The sequence below is a fragment of the Alligator mississippiensis genome, chromosome 2 (assembly GCF_030867095.1).
Source record: "Alligator mississippiensis isolate rAllMis1 chromosome 2, rAllMis1, whole genome shotgun sequence".
Lineage (NCBI taxonomy): Eukaryota > Metazoa > Chordata > Crocodylia > Alligatoridae > Alligator > Alligator mississippiensis.
Window position 1 is genome coordinate 167,904,264 of NC_081825.1, and position 14,561 is coordinate 167,918,824.

Genomic DNA, 14,561 nt, shown 5'->3' on the forward strand with positions numbered 1-14,561 from the left:
TTGCCATGAGTTTTCAAAGATAATGGCCAGAGGTTCTGCAATCACATTGGCCACCTCCTTCAGCTGCAATCACATTGGCCACCTCCTTCAGCACCCTTGGGCGCACCCCATCTGGCCCCATGGACTTGTACATATCCAGCTTTACTAAATAGTTTTTGGGTAGAGTGCAAAAAACACTTGCAACTTTGACTTGTAGAGTGTTGGTGTGCCAGGGCAGATGGCAGGGGAGCAATGAGGGGTCCAATCCTTGTTGTGGCAATGCAGCTGTGGCCCCTTCCCACTGTCCACCCACCACCAGCAATGAGCTGGGTCAGGGCTCCATGGACCCTGGTACAGCTGCTTACAGCCTCCCAGCTGCCTATCACAGCTAGCCTGGGTTCTAGGTGGGCCCTAGCCACCCACCATGGAGCAGATGGTAGGGAAGCTGCAAGCAGCTGCACTGGGGTCCACAAACCCCCAGCCCAGCTTGTTGCTAGCAACAGGTGCACACATGCCTCGAGGCAGATGGTGGAGAAGGGGCTAGGACTGCACTGCCACAACAAGGATTGGGCCTCTCATAGCTCCCCCACAGTCTGCCCCAAGGCATGGGTGCCAAGCAAAATGCCTTCGCATGCCACACTATGGCACGCATGCTGGGGGTTATCTATCTCGGGCCTAACCTGTTCTTTTGCCACTGTTGGCTGCTCACCTTCTCCCAAACTGTGCTGCCTGGTGCAGCAGACTGGGAGCTAAACTTGCCTGTGAAGACTGAGGTGAAAAAGGCATTACGTGCTTCAGCTTTTCAGCATCATCTGTCACTAAGTTACCTCTCACATTTAGTAAAGGACCCATACTTTCTCTGATCCTCCTCTTGTTGCTGACATACTAGTAGGAACCCATTCTCATTACCCTTCATGTCCCTTGCTAGTTGCAGCTCCAATTGTGCTTTGGACTTCCTGCCCTTCCTGACTGACAGAATAAAGAGCAATGGTCTCAAGTTGCAGCAAGGGAGGTTTAGGTTGGATATTAGAAAAAACTCTCTCATTAGGAGGGTGGTGAAATACTGGAACAAGTTACCTAGAGAGGTGGTGGAATCTCCATCGTTGCAGTTTTCTAAGACCTGGATAGACAAAGCTTTGGCTGGAATTATCTAGTTGGGGATGGCCTTGCTTTGAGCAGGGGTTGGACTAGATAACCTCCTGAGGTCCCTTCCAATCCTAATGTTCTATGATTTATCCCTGCATGCCTGAGCAATACTTTTATACTCCTCCCTAGTTGTTTGTCCAAGTTTACACTTCCAATAAACTTACTTTTTGTGTTTTGCTTACTGAAGAGTTCCCTGATAAGCCAAGCTGGTCTCCTGCCATACTTGCTAGCCTTCCTGGACATCGGGCTGGTTTGTTCCTACACCCTCAGTGACATTTCTTTAAAGTATAGCCAACTCTCCTAGACTCCTCTCCCCATCAGACTGGCCTCCCAGGGGATCCTGCCCACAAGTTTCCCAAGTGAGTCAAAGCCTCCTTTTCGAAGTCCAGGGTCCATACTCTGCTTTCTTTCCTTCCTTTCCTCAGGATCCTGAACTCTATCATCTTGTGGTCATGGCTGCCCAAGTTGCCATACACTACAGCCCAAAGAACAAGGCAGGTTCCCAGGTTCACAGTGAATCCTGAGGCAGGGCCCAAGTCAGGAAGGGACATGAGGCAGCTTCCAGACTCACTGCAAGTCCCAAATGCATTAAGAAGCCAGATGTAAGGCTCCAGGGGGGTGGGACCCTACTGGGGAGCTGTGTGTGAAGCTCCTGGGTCAAAGGGATAAGGGGATTAAGGCCCAGCGTCAGACAGGGGATGAGCTTGGGGATATTGAGATGCCCAGTGTGGGGCATATAGGGATTGAGGCCCATAATGGGGCATGAGGGGACCAAGAGGGTCCCGAGTCGGGCACAGGGCCTGGGGGAAAGGTAGGGGCTGGGAGCCCTGAGTGGGTAGGGGCTGGGAACCCTGAGTATATGATTTTAAATACCAGTGTAAGGGCACAAGGATCAAGAGTCCCAGTGTGAGGGCATGGGGACTGCAAGCTCCAATGTGAGGGCACAGGAGTGAGAGTCCAGACATGTGGCACTGGAGTGAGGGTCCCAGTGTGAGGGCACGGGAGTGCGGATCCCAATGTGCAGCACTGGAGAGATATGGATGCCATCTGTGAGGCATGGGACACAGTATAAGCAAGGTTGGAGCCGTGTACATAGGCCACTGGCAACAGGGCAAGTAAATCCTCCCACCTGGTTATCATCTTCTAATCAGTATCTTCAAGGCGTGGCAGAAAAGATAGGCAGGCGGTTAGCCCCAAGGTAAGTGGGAGGGCCACTGATTTCACCAGCCCCGGGACATCCACTTGTTACACTCCTATAGGAGTAGACCGATGTAACAGTTAAATCAAAATTGCTCCCAAGCAGCAAGTCTTCCTCTCCTTTCAAAATGGCTTAGAGTTAGGTCAATCCACACAGCCTTTGCATTTTCTGGCCCATCCAGTCCCGGTTTCATGCCAGAAAGCTTGTGGTAAAAATAAGCTTTTGTATTTTGACCAAAACCATCAAAACTCATTTGCTCACTTTGACTGGGAACCATTAACAAGGCCATGATGAAGAAAACACATCCCACAAAGCTTACTTACCCACCACCTGAGGGAGAGTTGAGGCCTCCATATCCAGCATGATAGATCCCTTCTCTATACATGTCCTCAGTTCAAACAAGCTGTGCAAGGACAGTGTAGCAACATGGGGTTTACTCCATCTCTCTCCACCTTCTTCCACTTTTTCTTCAAACTTAATCCACCTAGAAAAAGGCACATCAGCAAAAGTATAGTTAAAATGCTGCCTGCAGCTTAATCCAGGTATTTCTGAAAGAGGCAAAAATATACAAAACATCACATAAGTTAAGATGTTATCCCACCACTCCAAACTAAGACAAAGGGAATAAAAAACAGCAACTGTTATACTGATACTGCTTGGCATTTAAACAGGACAAAAGTTTCACAGTGAGACCAAACAAACCCATAGCTGGCCACCAAAGAGAAAATGATTCAGTTTCAGTGAGGTCAAGCTCCAAGTGTTCCCTGTGTATAATGGAAGGTCAGAACCTCAGGAAACCTGTTCTAATGCATTTAGGTGTCAAGCCTTAAAAACCTACATCTGAAAATTTTGGCCACAGTTAAAAAAATCAGGTAAATCTGAGTTCAGTAAAAATGTAAGGTAATTAAAGGTAACACATGAAAGAAAAATAAGCAATTGGATCTTAAGTCATGCATGCATTTTCATTTTTCTTACAACTGCTCAAATTTTTGATAGAAACAGGAGAATAGCCAGATAGAAGAAAACATCATCTTACACAGAACTCATCATCCACTGACCTGGAAGCATTACAAGCAAGGCAGGTATCCTTATCCCTACTTTATCCTTAGGGAAACCAAAACACAAAGAAGTAATATAAATTGCTTAAAGTTTCCTAGTAGGCCTCCACAATAGAGCAGGGGCTAGGACCTGTGAAGAAATCCCCCTCTCTCTGCCCCTCCCTTCGGTCAGCCCAGAAGTACCCCTCTTTCTTTCCCTTGCTTGCTATTTGGTTCAGGCTGGTTGACCAGGTGACCTAGCCAGATAAATTCCTGAGGGGAGTGGGGAGCTCGCTCTTCCTCTAGTGGGCATTTTGAAAAGCCACAAGCAAAGTACCTCCAGGCTGCTGCCTGAATGAATACCTGTAAGTAAAAACTTGGAAATTAGCCAGGAGTTAGGATTTATGTCTAGGCAAACATGTTTTAAAAGGACTATTATGTCCAAAACTGTGTAAGACCCTGATTAATTACATTTGCTCAAAGTGTATTCTGACTCCTTTGTTCTACTCCCTCCCCTCTCCGATCAATAAAGGTATTGGGTTACTGTGTGCCTGGCTGTGAATTCCTGAGAGGAGAGGCAGGCCTTTTTTTGCTCCCTTTGCTGGGCCAGCTAAGTTGGGCTTAGCTTTTTATTTTCCTCTGGTGCTGAATGCTATATCTTTGGATGCTTCAGGCTGAAAGAAGCACTCTGAGATATTACTGTGGCCAAAGCACCCCAAGGTTTGAAGGGACTGTGTGCCCTGGGCTGCATAGGGCCCTACTAGAGACCAGTGCCCAGGTGGTGGCAGCGTTACTGCAGGCTTGTGGGTGTTCTCCAGGAAGGGGGACAGACAGCCGTAGGCTCCCCAGGGGAGACTCCCAAAGCATGGTTTGGGCCTGGCACAGTGAGGCGGGTGGCTCTGTGTATTAGCGCCCCTTAATGTGCCACCACAGGATCCAGCTCTCTTCAATTCCATTCTGAATTCTGTTCATTAAGCTAAGGCCCACAGAGCCTCCGCTTTCCATTCCCCACGGTTCAGAACTGCCTCACAAAGGACAATTTATTTTTAATTTTTCCAGGAAGGAAAAAAAAGAGGGCCTGGAATTCTTTACAATCAAAACAAATCTTAAATGAAAAAAAAATACTTTAAATGAAAAAAATTAATAAAAACCCCACAAAATGAACATGGAAAAGATGGGTTTGTATTTTTCTATATTCTGCATCCAGGCATCTAATAACTCAGTTAAGTTTGCTTGGAAAGAAACCTGAAGACTCATCTCTCTAGTTGAATATTAGAGCAAAGGTTAAATACCATTCTGTGTAAAACATTCTTTACACAACAGAAACCATATCCTACAACACTGAAGTATCAGGTTTAAACCTACGGAATTTCCCTTTACCCCATTCCCAAAGGTCACAGAGATTCTACAAGACACTTTTAGCCCTCAGCAACACCTGAGTGCACACTGTTGCCTTCAATGGGTTTGGAGAGGTGTGACTGAATGGAACAATTCTGTTCCTGTACAAGGAGGAAGACATTTCAGTGGTCTCTTCCAGATCTATACTTACCCTAATGTGCTAGCAAAAGAAGACATGACCCATACAGAAAGATGGAGCAGATGACTTCCTCTTAACTTCAGCAACAAAAGGAAGGTCAGGGAAAGTATGGGTTCCTTACTAAATGGGAGAGACAACCTAGTGAGAGATAATGCGTAAAAGGATGAAGCCTTTTACGCAATGCGTAAAAGGATGAGGTGAATGCCTTTTTCATCTCAGTCTTCCCAGGCAAGGTCAGCTCCCAGACTACTGCACAGGGCAGCACAGTTTGGGGAGGAGGTGAGTAGCTACAGTGACAGGGAGGTGAGTAGCTACAGTGATGGACAAACAAGTTAGGAACTATTCAGAAAAGAAGGACATGCACAAGTCCATAGCACTGGATGGGATGCACCCGAGGTTGCTGAGGGAGTTGGCCAATGTGATTGCAGAACCACTAGCCATTATCTTTGAAAACTCATGGCAACTGGGAGAGGTCCTGGATGATTGGAAAAGGGCAAATATAGTGCCCATCTTTAAGAAAGGGAAGAAGGATCCAGGGAACTACAAACCAGTCAGCCTCCACTCAGACCCTGAAAAAATTAGGAAACATGTCCTCAGGAACATGCATTTCTAAGCACCTGGAAGAGAAGGTAGTTAGGAACAGATAGCATGGATTCATCAGGCACATCCAGACAAGCATGGTAATGCAGTATGTGGTGCAGCAAATATGTTTGCAGTGCCACATACCACACAGTCCAGTGTTCTCCGTGCTGCAAGGGCACGCTGCCTGCAGGTTTATTTTCCTCAGGTTTTCTTGACCCCTGGATATCCAGGGGTCAAAAAACTGGAAAAAAAATCTGGTACAACACATGTTCAGCCAGTGTGCACTGCTGAAAAGCAGAGCTGGGCTGCCTGGAGCCATGCTGTGGCTGCCAGCCAGGCTCCGCACAACAGAATCGCCGAAGCTGCAGCCCCGGGAGGCCCCCAGTATCTCAGGTATGGCTGCTAGGGTCAGCACAGTGCTGTCCCCAACCTCCCCTACCCCACCCGGGGCAACTTGCTGTGTACCAAAGTGCACATGGCACAGGCATTCCCCAGGGACAGGTGGCAGCAGCGTAAGGTGCACCGCCACTACTTGTCCCTGGGGAACCAAATATCCATGCATGTCTGGACACACCCACCAAGGGCAAGTCATGCCTGATCAACCTGGCTGAATCATAAAATAATAGAAAGTTAGGGTTGGAAGGGACCTCATGAGGTCATCTAGTTCAGTGGTTCCCAGAAGCTCAGCTGTGACCCCAGAAGCTTCTCGCTCGGGCAGACAGACAGGGATCCGAGCAGGGTGCTTGTGCCACGACCCAGCAGCCAACCTACCATGGCCCTGTACCAGGCCATGGTCCCTTGGTTGGGAACCTCTGATCTAGTTCAGTCCTCTGCTCAAAGCAGGACCAGCCCCAACTAGATCATCAAAAGCCAAACTAGATCATCCCAGCCAATTGCCTTCTCAGATGAGATGCCTGGCTCTGTGGATGTAGGGAGAGCAGTGGATGCAATATACCTTGACTTTAGCAAGACTTTTGATAACATCTCGAACGAAATTCTCTAAGGCAAGCTAAGGAACTATGAGCTGGATGAAGAGACTATATGGTGGATAGAAACCTGGCTTGATCATCAGGCTGAGAGGGTAGTAATCAATTACTTGAAGTCTAGTTGGCAGCCTGTATAAAGTAAAGTGCCCCAGCGGTCAGTCTGGAGGCTGGTTTTGTTCTATATCTTCATCAGTGGTTTGAAAGATGGGATGAAGTGCACCCTCCACAAGTCTGCAGGTGATACCAAGCTGGGGGGAACTGTATATACACTGAAGGGCAGATAGGATTCAGAGAAATCTCGCCCCCAGCTCCCAACAACCCCCAGCCCCAAGCAGCCCCTTGCAGACTGGGACTCTTCCAGCCTGCAAGGGGAAACCTGAAGTTTCCTGTATTTTTTCCTTTAAAAGAGAAAATCCACGTTTTTCCACACCAAATGTAAAACCCAGATCTCTGGTTATAAGCATCTGAAACCTATGGATTCCTTTGAAAATCTGAGCTAGCCATATTTACTGTATGTTTCCTGTATGAATTTGCAAATTACAAAGACTTCAACATTTTGGTTGAAAGCATACAATTCACCTTAAGCACTTTCCCTTGTTTGATCTACATTTGGTATTTCTTTGGAAGTTAGATGCTTAGGTATTTTTGCTAGTAGACACCTCAATACCTTTAAAATTCAAGCTTTCAAATGCTTCATTTCTGAAGTTCCCTCTGAACTCTGGAATGCACACTATCTCATTATGCAGCTTGTTGCTATTTAGTTAAGCAACTTGTTCCAACTTTTCTACCTCTGATACCTGAAAAGAGTAGTCAAAGTACATACTGCCTACACAGCCTGCATAGTAAAGACTGATACAGAGAAACTCAAACATATACACATTTCTTTAGTTGCTCCTTTCACTTCCTTGTCATCCATCATCCAGCCCCCTCTTAGTTTTCACCTTATACCTCACATATTCACCTGACTCTATTCATTGATGGGTAAGAAAGGAGGAATTGAGTTTAATAAAACTTTTACTATTGAATCAAATGTAAATGAAATTTAGCATTGATTCTGACAAAGAGAGAAGAGAGTCCTAGCTCTAAAGTAGACCAGAGGGTTCACATTTAATAACCCAGGAAGACAGAGGCTAGTTGCTTGGATCAAATGCTTTCCTGAGTCACTGCTCATTACCTTCTAATTACTGCATCAGCCAAAAAGTATCACATTTAAAAACCATAAGTATGAAGGCTATTAAAAACTCAATCAAAGATTCACTCCTAGTATAACCATTTTGAAATTTTAGTATTACTGCCTCATAACACTATTATACTCATTTGACTGCATTCTGGTTAATGCTCTCCTAAAGAAATCCCTTCTTGATCAGGGTTTTGGAAGATGCCTACAGAATCTCTTAAGAGTTATACAGTCAGGCCCAAGCCAGCATGGACAGAAAGTTGACAGCTTAAGAGCGAGTAAGTGCCTAAGTACTACAAAAATGTTCAATAATGCTGGTACTTTAGCACTTCAATATCAGGCTCACTGTGGTAGTGCACCTTCAGGTGCTTGCCACTTTAAGGGCTGAGGCAGGTAACTGGCAGGTGCCTGATGAGGGTGGCCATTTTCAAACATAGGCCAGCCAGCCTAACATCCTCGAAGTAAGGGCAGGAGCTAGGGCCATGACTTGGAGGCTCCTGGTCCTGGGCATGATCTAAAACTGCACCCTGCTAGGGTAGGGAGGCCTGGTGGGGCTCCTGGTAGCAGGAGAGCCCCCAGGAATTGCCGGGACCATGAACCTCCTTGGTGGAAGGCAGGTAGGGGTGCCTTAACCCCAGCCCCCACCATCAGGCAATAGTGCGAGCAGGAGGAGCAAGGGGGGCCAGGTGCGTTAGTAGTGAGAAACCTGAGCCCAGCAGGGCTGAGAGACCCCAGAGACCCCAGAAGGGGTAGCCTGTGGAGCGTAGTATGAGGACCCACTCACAGTAGGGTGCTATAAGGGGCGCCTGAAGGACTGAGTACGTTGGGGTGCAGACTAGGGCTGTGAGAGTGGTTTGAAGGACTGCACCAGAGGCATACTGCATAGGGCTGCAAAAGCAGCTTGAAGGACAGTACATGGGCCAGCCCCAGCAGTGTGAGCATGAGAGCAGTTGCCCAGTGAGGGGCTTCGGGCAGAATCAGCCCAGGGTTTGGCACAAGGCTGGGCCACGTAGAGTAGGGGAACTCCTGGAAACCGAAGGACTGAGTGGTAGGGCCAGTGTGCAAGTAGCGAAGCCTGATGGCCCAAGAGGGGCCGCTCAAGAGCAGCAAGGGCAGTAGAGTGTGGCCCAGTAATGAGCGATATGCCAGAGGCCTCTGTGAGAGGGGGCGGAGTGCAAGAGGCCTCCTGTGAGATGGGGGGGTGAAGCGAATGTCAGAATGAATGGAGCCCAACTATGGACCAAGTTTGCTCTGGTCTCATACTGTGGAGCAATCATAATCAGGATGCCATATGCGAGGCATGGGCCACAGTATAGGATGCCATCTGCGAGGCATGGGCCACAGTATAGGGAAGGTGTGGAGACGTGGATAGTGCCCCCTCGCATCAGGGCAAGTAATGGGCAGCCTCCCACTTAATAAATCAAGTTAACAATCAAGTCATGGCAGACAAGTCAGGGCAGACTGCCCTAGGCAGGGGAGTGGGCCGCTTTGGGTTCTGGCCTTGAGTTTGCCCCCTATCACACTCTCATAGCCTGGGACGCAAAACTTTCTTTTAAGTATAAGTAACCAAGAACCCAGCTTTGCAGGATCTCCAAACACCAGCCTAGAATTAATTTGTCAGGACAGTATTTGATCAGTAATTTAGCTTCAACATGGTAACTCACATGCAGAAAGCTGCATTTGCAATTGGTTGAGCAAAGCTAAAAGTCCACAGAGAAGTGAAGGATTTAAATGATTTGTCTGAGAGGCTATGGATTTAGTCAATACCTAACAGCTGTTAATATAAATAATATGTGCCTTGGCCAACTGGCCATGTAAGGAATTACTTTTTTTCTTTTTTTTTAGCATCCTACAAAAGTAGTGAAAGCGAGTTTAAGTTCAGCAACCCTTCTTACATGCACTTCCCTGACAGTCAAAGATGAAGCTACAAATGTACTGAACGGTAACAATATGCTATCTGACATGGTTCGTTACACGACTTATTTTATTTATTTGTTCATTTATTCATTCCACTTATATGCTGCCCTTCCCAACAAAGGCTGAGGGCTTACAGTAAAAGAACAGAATAAATTATAGAACAGAAGAACAAACAAGAGAACAAAACAACTTTAAAAAAGTAGAATATCAAATAAAACAGACACCTCATAAATAATATCTCAGTCCAGCTTTGCTTGCTAATAAGTACCAACCCAAATAGGAGTGTCTTAAAACACTTCTAGTCTCCAGTTCTGCTGGGCCTCAAGGGGAAAGAAGATCCAGGGCTGAAAAGCAACTCCGAAGAACAACTTCCCATGCATTTTCACCAAGTGGACTCAGCACGCTGATGATGCTTGCAAGAGATTACTCTTGGCTGACCTTAGGGACTGCAATAGGGCAAGTGTTTTTGGCTGTTAATTTCAAACCAGAGTTAGCCACTTTTAAAATCCCACTAGGCACCAAAATACCTTTAAAAACTTGGCTTTCCTATACATCATCCTAAGGTTCCCTCTGAAATCTAGAATGTGTGCACTTGATCCATTAGAGTTGGAGCATTATTGTAGCTGTGATGATCCATGAAAGAGATGAGAGGCAAGGATTTTTTTGATGATCTCTCTTATTGGACTAACTATATAAGTTGGGAGAGTTCTCAACTGTGCAGCTGACTGAATAAAAAAGATAACCAAAAAAGATCCTTATTACTTGACCTAGGAACTTATCATTTAGTTAAGCTATCTGTTCCTACTCTTCAGTCTGGTCCTGAACAGATAACAGCCAACACCAGTTTTCCTCCTTAGTGCATGACAGTCCTTGTTGCTGGTACAATGGGACCAGCTCAGGCATACTGCACCAGATCATATAATTAAAGTGGTGGCCTTGGGGCACTACTAAGCTCTGAGGCCTTTGCAGTTTGCTACCAATTTACCATGTCCTGTCAATCATTACTGAACAGCAATTAGTCCTCATGGAAGTACAACAGCTTTACCCAGCATCACCCACTGAGTTAATTACAACTAGTGCCAACTGAATGAGCAAATACCCAGTGACTAAAAATTTTAGCTGTTCCCTTTTAACAACCATGACTTTAATTTTTACCATGCTGCTCAGGATAAATTCACATACCACATAAACTGTATTTCCACTGGGGAAATTTTCCAAAAATTTAACACTGCTGTTAACAATGCCTGAACTCTACCATCATTAAAAAGATAGGAAACCCACAGGTACCTGGATTCCCTTGGTCTTTTTTACTATCTGCTTGGCTAGACCTACTCTGTGTAAGGGGAAACAAGAAAATGCTTAAAAGAGTGACAGCGGCATACCTGTACTAGAGTTCTCAACAAAGCTAGTGCCAATGAATCCTGAAACAATCTTTGGCTAAAGATAACATGAACACCACACTCTTCTGCAAGTATCTTTTATTCCCATCTCTGATCAGCAGTTGGAATTTTTTTATTTTTTTTTTTAAGACTGATACCAATTTTTTTCTTATGGGCCAAGACTTCAGGAGAGGAAGGCATAATCTGCTACAACTTTTGGATGAAAATGCTGTTATCTCCTTCTGGGGAGAACATATTGATTCCATATCAAACCTCTTGTTAATATTAACAGTGCATGGGAAGCTCTGGTAAAGTGTGGATTTGACAGCTCCCCTACCAGCTGAAGCAAAGGCCTAGCTGGACCTATCCAGTATATCTTGCAGAAGCAGCTACTCTTCAGCTTATAGTAGATTCTGCTTCGTAAAACCAAGTCATGTCAGGCAAACATTTAAGACTATGAACTTCACTTTCTACAGAGGTCAGCAGGAGCAAAAGAAAAACAAAATGGGGCCAAACAGACATTTTTTGCAAAGGTTTAAGGGTTTCATCATTTGACCCCTGTAAGCTATAATAATGTCACCATTAAACAGCAGTGTTCACATACACAGTCCTACAGCAGCGTAATCAGGGGTGGGTAAGTAGTGAGCAGGACACAAGCCCGGGTGTCAACTTAAGCAGGCAGCAGAATGGTAGCTGCCCAAGGAGTCTTTGCCATGGCCCTGTGCCAAAACAATAGCAGACAGGTGTGCGGACACCTTGCTGCTATAGCAGCAGCAGCAACAGCAGCCACAAGGGGTGGGCACACTGAGAAGCCCCCTCTTTCCCACCCCCACTCACCCACCTGCAAACACATTGCATCTTCTCCAGCATGCTTTTGTCCAGGGTTCAAAGCTGTATTAGTTTAGCTTCTTCAGTCCTATCTAGCAGTTCCAGCACCAAATAAAATAAATGTTTCTGAAAATTATTTTAGGGATATTTAAAACATAATGGGCACTGGCAGATGTGAAAAAAAACCAGCACTTTACTGGAAGAGGAAGTGCCACCATCTGTATAGATCAGGCATTTCAGCAGGGCTTTTTGGTGCTTTTATCTAAAGCTAATTCAATCAAATATAAGCACCAAAAAGCCCTGCTGAAGCGAGCAACCCATAAAGATGCTGGGCAAGCTGGGTCAAACTAATGCAATACCTCTTCTGGGTATACATGCTTAGCGCAGGGTCACACTGAGCTGAAAGTAAAGCACTGTTTGGGGGGTGGGGGGAGGGGGTGTTTCCATGTCTGTAAGCACAGTCAATATTCATTTTTCCACACACTAAACTGATCAAATTTGTATAAAAAATCTCTGAATTGGGCTTACCTTGCTTGGCTCTTTGTAATAACAGTCTAAATATGACACACCTTGGTTGTTCTTTTATTTAAGAATTAAGAAAACATTCTCTCTCTATTCTCACATTTGAAAGGGGAAGGAACACACTGTCTTGCAGGAAGCTGAAAGTTTAGACACAGGATTTGAAAAATGGAGAAATGGTTAACTATTTTTGCAATCAGGACTTCCAAAAGGAAAAAGCAGCCTAGTCAGTGGAAAGAGCAATCCACTAGAAAGCTGAGATGAATAATGCATATGGCAAAATGCAAATACTGAATTGATGATAAGAAAGAACTAATAAAGGGGGACAAGAAAGGCCAATAAGCAAGAAGTTAAAGACTAAAAGGTGAAGAGTCTTTAAACAGGCTCTACAAGGAACTGAAGAGGAAAAAAGAAAGGAGATAAGAATGCAAATTGATTGGTTCCTTAAATCACAGGTAAAGGAAAATTAAGGTAACCAAAATGCAGACTAACCATGAACTGAGTAGGATGCCCTCAAGACTGGAAAGTGGAGAAAAAGCTCAGCAGAACTACAGTAAAGGAAAATGAAAAGCTAATAGTTAAAAAAAGGGGACTGGAAAAGAGAATGGAAAGCCCCACAAAACTTTTATCATGAACACCTCTCTTTAGGGAAATATCCAAATCTAGTACCTTGTACAGCTTCTCATGCAGAAAAAATATGTGTAGAGGGGTTGGGAGTGGAACTGCAGGACAGAACAAAAGTCACTGTCACTGTACAGTAAGATTTCAACCTAGCAAGCCTAATGTGCTACACAGAAACCATTAGAAGCATGTAGTATCTCCAGCTAAATTAGCTGTAGATATCATGAACTGCAATTGTCTTGTGTTATTCCACCCTTTTGTCTGTATATACCGATATCAAATAAATTAAATATCAATATCAATCAAAAACAAGACAAATCATGCAGATATTAAAGTAGCACCAAGAAAACAAAAAAGAGGAAATAAAACCAGCCACCACCTCTTGCATCTACTACCCAGGGTGAACAATGCAGTATTTTTTACCCATTTAAAATTAAGTTCATCATCATATTCAAGACAAGGATTATGACAAAATAGTCTACACAAGCACATGCACACATGCATGTCTGAATTTGGCCTCTAAGTCCCAAAGGCAGCTTTCATTTGGTCTCAGAAGCTTAACTTCAGGCATCCTGTTTTCACAATTCCTACCAACATTTTAGTTGTCTGCCAAACACCATGAACATATTTGGCCCTGTAAAGATAAACAAATATACACCATAGATCTATTTTAGAGAGGTATTTAGGTAAATCCAGGGTAGAAAAAATCCCTCATAGAAAAGGCCCAGTAAATTTCAAAGGAGGACAATGTTCCTTTCAAGTCTCTGGGCCATTCTGCAGCAGGGATAATACCCTCTACTTGTGTCACTATGATTTACCCCTAAAAGTTAGTGAACACGTGTGCGTCCCTCTCAGAGCAATAGGAACTCACCTTGCAGTCTCCTTCCATTCCATCTCTTGTCCATCAACAGCCAAAAGCTCATCCAGTTCAGTGAAGAGCTGAGGGGGCGCAGGGCTGTCATCTTCCTCACCCAAGATGAAACGGATGCGCTCAGCGGCAGGGGAAACTGCAGAGGTGAAAATACTGCGATTAACAGCCTGAACGATGATCAGGGATGTGCGGCTCCACTCCTTTCCCTTCTCCCCATAGCCATTGAGCTGTTTCTCAGGGTCGCCTCTCTCCTTTGACATTGTAAATTCTCCGCGTGTGTATCTGTATCTTCCTGTCTTCCCTTGCTGCCTACTTATTTCTTAAAAACTTCAAGCTGGGAGTAAAGTTCAGGAAGACTTGTCTCTTCTTCCAGCCCTTAACTGTGTTACAACAATCCACAGCCCCTTGTAAAAAGAGCTATCAAACTTAGAACCAATATGCTCTATGGTTCATGCCCAAGGACCTTTAGTACTCTGATCAACTGAAGTCCTCAAACCGGCTTTTTTTTAATATATATGGTGTAAAACTGGTTTAAGCCAAACTAATTTGGGGACACATAGTGGAAGAAAAGCAACAGCGTCCTACTGCTGGCTTTCCCCTCCCTTTGGATGAAGCTGACTTTTTCATTGGCTTGCAAACGAATCTGTAACCCTCCTTGATTTATTACCAGGAGAAGGAATATTTAACAAAAAGGTTTGCATCATCTTTACATGAACACGGTGCCCAAATGCATTTAGTCAGGCATCACTGCACTGAAAAAAAACAATCTTAGGTAAAACATTGT

At 44.9% G+C, this 14,561-nt stretch overlaps 1 protein-coding gene across 2 annotated transcripts in view; it reads right to left on the reverse strand.

Annotated features, from left to right (window-relative positions):
• Positions 1-14,561, reverse strand: part of SLC4A4 (solute carrier family 4 member 4) — a 320,050-nt gene that overhangs the window by 151,277 nt on the left and 154,212 nt on the right. For both annotated transcript variants that reach the window (XM_019493526.2, XM_014607383.3), the window contains exons 4-5: positions 13,778-13,913; positions 2,647-2,807 (exon numbers count right to left, since the gene is read on the reverse strand). In XM_019493526.2, coding sequence (XP_019349071.1) covers positions 2,647-2,807; positions 13,778-13,913 — 297 coding nt within the window. The remainder of the gene's footprint in view (positions 1-2,646; positions 2,808-13,777; positions 13,914-14,561) is intronic.